This window comes from Bison bison, unplaced genomic scaffold (assembly GCF_000754665.1).
Source record: "Bison bison bison isolate TAMUID 2011002044 unplaced genomic scaffold, Bison_UMD1.0 scf7180017864341, whole genome shotgun sequence".
Classification (NCBI taxonomy): Eukaryota; Metazoa; Chordata; class Mammalia; order Artiodactyla; family Bovidae; genus Bison; species Bison bison.
In genome coordinates, this window is record NW_011494913.1 from 1628711 (window position 1) to 1632338 (window position 3628).

Below are 3628 nucleotides of genomic sequence, written 5' to 3' on the forward strand. Positions count from 1 at the left end.
CCCCCCCCCCACCAAAAAAAAATCAACTGTTGAGAGCAAGGACTAGATGAAATAAGACTTCAAAATGTTAAAAAAAATTTTTTTTTTGAAGCTGACTGAAGGAGAGGAACAGGAGTGTCTATACTTTTGGTATGACTGAAATTTTCCATAAAAAACTTCTTGCTCAGAAGAAAATAAATGAGAATTAACGGAACAATTTGTTTGATATGAGAGCTGTCTTCAATTTCTAAAAATTCATTACAACCAATATTGATTATTAACACAGTCCAGGGGTTGGATGAGTCCAGTAGTTTCAGCAAGAAAGGTCAGCCTCTGCCCCAAGGGCTTGCAAGCAACAAAAACTCACACATCCTGTTCTATTCCTTATTTCTTTTCCACAGACATGGGAAGTCCAGGAAGGCTACTTGGAGGAAGGACGTGATACTTAAGATGGATCTGGAAGGAACTGGGAAGGAAGGTAGGAAGAAGAGAGGGAGAAAATATTTCTGGGGACGTCACAAGAAGGCCAGCTTACCTTCGAACCTTCAGAAGGTTTTTCCTGTGGCAAGTTGGAGAAGCTGTGAAGACGTAGATGTGGGTTTAAACCCTGGGAAAGACCTCCATCAACAGAGCTGCCTGGAGGGACACTGAGCCATCCCCGGGTTTCATGGGGATCCCCATTCCATGTGAGCATAGATAAGAAGAAACAGTCACCTCTCAGGAGTTTAATAGGAGGGCTTGAAACATTAACTGGAAACAGGAGTAGGCATTATATCCTTATTCATGTGAAAAAACATGTGTCATACTCAGCACTGAGATACTAGGAAGACGGGGCTGAACAAATAAGCCTGAATCTCACAGTCTCAAGAAAATAGGTGGGAATCAGGATCATGTAATAGTAACAACAATAATAATAGTCATATGCTTTTATAGAGATTCTTTTCCTCCCCGACAGGGCTCCCGGAAGCCATATGACTTTGGTTTCCAACAATCACTAGACATGAGCCCCGGGCTGCAGCCAGTCCCCTGTTCCTTAGTGCTGGCAATGCCAGGCTCTCAGCAGCACCAAGGACTGCTCTGCAGGACACAGACACCCACGCATGGAGACTCACATCACCCACCAGCTCTCATTTCACCCCCAAAGGCAGCTTTTCCAGAACATCAGACTCAGGTGGTTATAACTTCCTGAACTTCTGCTTCTTCACCTGTAATAAGGGATAGAAGCCTACCTTTCTCCAGTAGGATAACATATGTGAAATGTATTATATGTTAATGTTCCATGTAAACATATAAATGTTATACTGTTATTTACATAGAAAATAACATGTATTAATCTCCAGTCACCATGGATAATAAAATGATTAATTGGACGAAGCTCCTTTGGCATCAGTTCCATGAGGGTAATAAAGACTATGTCTCCAGGACCGTTGTGTGAAGTTCAGAGCCAGGAACTGAGTCGGTGCTCGATAAACACTTCCTGAATAAATGGGTCCAGCCAAGTTGAGCGGCCACAGAGAATTAGTTTAAGGGCTGGAGGTCCACGCCAGTCCTCCCCGGTGGTCATCTCCCTCTCCGGCTCTCTGCTCGTCCCCCTCCGGCTCAGCACCTCCGGGCCCCAGGCCGTCCTCACAGACGGCAGTGTGGTCTCTGTAGGGGTCGTCCCTGTGCTCTGGGACCGCCTGGGGGCACCTGGGGGCTTTCCTGCGGTGAAGACACCAGCGCTGGCCCCATCCCCGGCAGCTGCAGGGCGCCTGGGCCGCCCAGGCGTAGGCGCCCACAGGCACCGCCAGCAGCACCGCGCACAGGATCACCGTGGTGTGCAGCAGGCGCTCTCGTCCCTCCAGCCCGCCGTCGTCTCGGCCGGTCACAAAGACCACACACCGGCCCTGGCGTGGAAGCTGCCCCCCCAGGCTAAGGCATATCTCGTATTTCGTGCCAGGGAGGAGATCATCCACGGTGTACGTGTTGATTCCCGGGCCGACGTGGACCACCTTCTTCCTGAAGGCTTCATCCGACGCAATATAGAGCGTGAACCAAGTCTCAGGAGTGTCCGCCGCCGCAAACCACTCTAGCAGGATCCCGTGCACCGTCTGCTTGACCACCCGCAGGTCAACATAGGCACTGCTCTCCGACGGGGAGAAAACAGAACGCGGTGCGAGCAGGGCCTGGGCGGGCTGGACGCGGAGGGAGATGACCACGGTACTCATGCCAATGGAGTTGGAGGCCATGCAGGTATAATTGCCTCTGTCTACCAGGTGGGCAGCAGGTATGACCAGCTCAGACAGAGTAGCATCTTCTGCAGTAAACGAGGTCAACACTGGGTGGAGAGAGAACAAAACAACTCCGGTAGACATCTCTCTGATAAACAGTCAGCTGGAGAGTGTCCAGCAATGCTAGTGTGTTTGTTTTTGTTTTTTTTGGGTGGGGGGTGGGTGTTTGTTCTTGTTGTTGTTTTTAAAGTGGTGGTGACCATTTATTAAGCATGTGTTTGGTGCCAGGGTTTTGCCTCTTGGGCTTCCCTTGCAGCTCAGCGGGTAAAGAATCTGCCTGCAATGCAGGAGACCTGGGTGCAATTCCTGGTTTGGGAAGATCCCCTGGAGAAGGGAAAGGTTATCCACTCCAGTATTCTAGCCTAGAGAATTCCACGGACTGTGTAGTCCATGGGGTCATAAAGAGTCAGACACAACTGAGTGACTTTCACTCACTCACTCTTTTGCCTCTCAGCAACCCTGTAAGGTAAGTATCCAATTTTTACACATGGGAAGTTGAGGACTAGAGTGATTAAGCAACTTGTCCATAATTAGAATTGTTCAGTCATCGATTGATCTGGAACCTTGTTCTTCTGTCTATGAAGACTGCACTCTTTCAGCTTCACCAGCTCCTCCTACCAACCAGCTTTAGCCTTGCCAAGCTATCCCCTGGTTTCTAGGAGATCTCTCACAATAGTGTGATTGTACAATATCATGAGCTTCAGGAAGTGCCTTTTTACTTTGCAGAGGTAGAGTGGCTCAGAGCCTGGAGCCAAATGCCTGGAATCTATCCCTTACTAAGTAAATGGTCTTGCACTTACTTAGTAAATTAGTAAAATCCATGTACTAAGTAAGTAGAGTTGCTTAGATTCTCTTGGCTTCAATTTCCTCACCAGTAAAATGGGATGATAATAGTACTCACTCCATAAGTTTGACAGTAAGTGGTCAGTATGTGTTAGCTGTTACTAGTATTGAGAGAATGGATTGAACATGATACCAAAGAGACTGATGATAACGCATCACAAGGGATAACATCTGGATGTACCTCACCACTCTCAAAGAAGCCACAACAACAAATGCTGTATTTCTCCTTCACTGGTATTTAACCTTGAGCCAATAAGATGTAATCAAAATGATAGGACAAAGTCAAAATTTCAGTTACTTAGGTATTTTTTCCAGAGTTTTGCCACTATGTATAATATAAACTACCGCACAATTGCACTCATCTCACACGCTAGTAAAGTAGTGCTCAAAATTCTCCAAGCCAGGCTTCAGCAATACGTGAACCGTGAACTTCCTGATGTTCAAGCTGGTTTTAGAAAAGGAAGAGGAACCAGAGATCAAATTGCCAACATCCGCTGGATCATGGAAAAAGCAAGAGAGTTCCAGAAAACCATCTA

The 3628-nt window shown here is 47.2% G+C and overlaps 1 protein-coding gene across 1 annotated transcript in view; it reads right to left on the reverse strand.

Annotated features, from left to right (window-relative positions):
* Positions 1–1502: 1502 nt before the first annotated feature.
* Positions 1503–3628, reverse strand: part of LRIT2 (leucine-rich repeat, immunoglobulin-like and transmembrane domains 2) — a 5591-nt gene continuing 3465 nt past the window's right edge. Inside the window, exon 3 of the mRNA XM_010854507.1 lies at positions 1503–2296. Coding sequence (XP_010852809.1) covers positions 1503–2296 — 794 coding nt within the window. The remainder of the gene's footprint in view (positions 2297–3628) is intronic.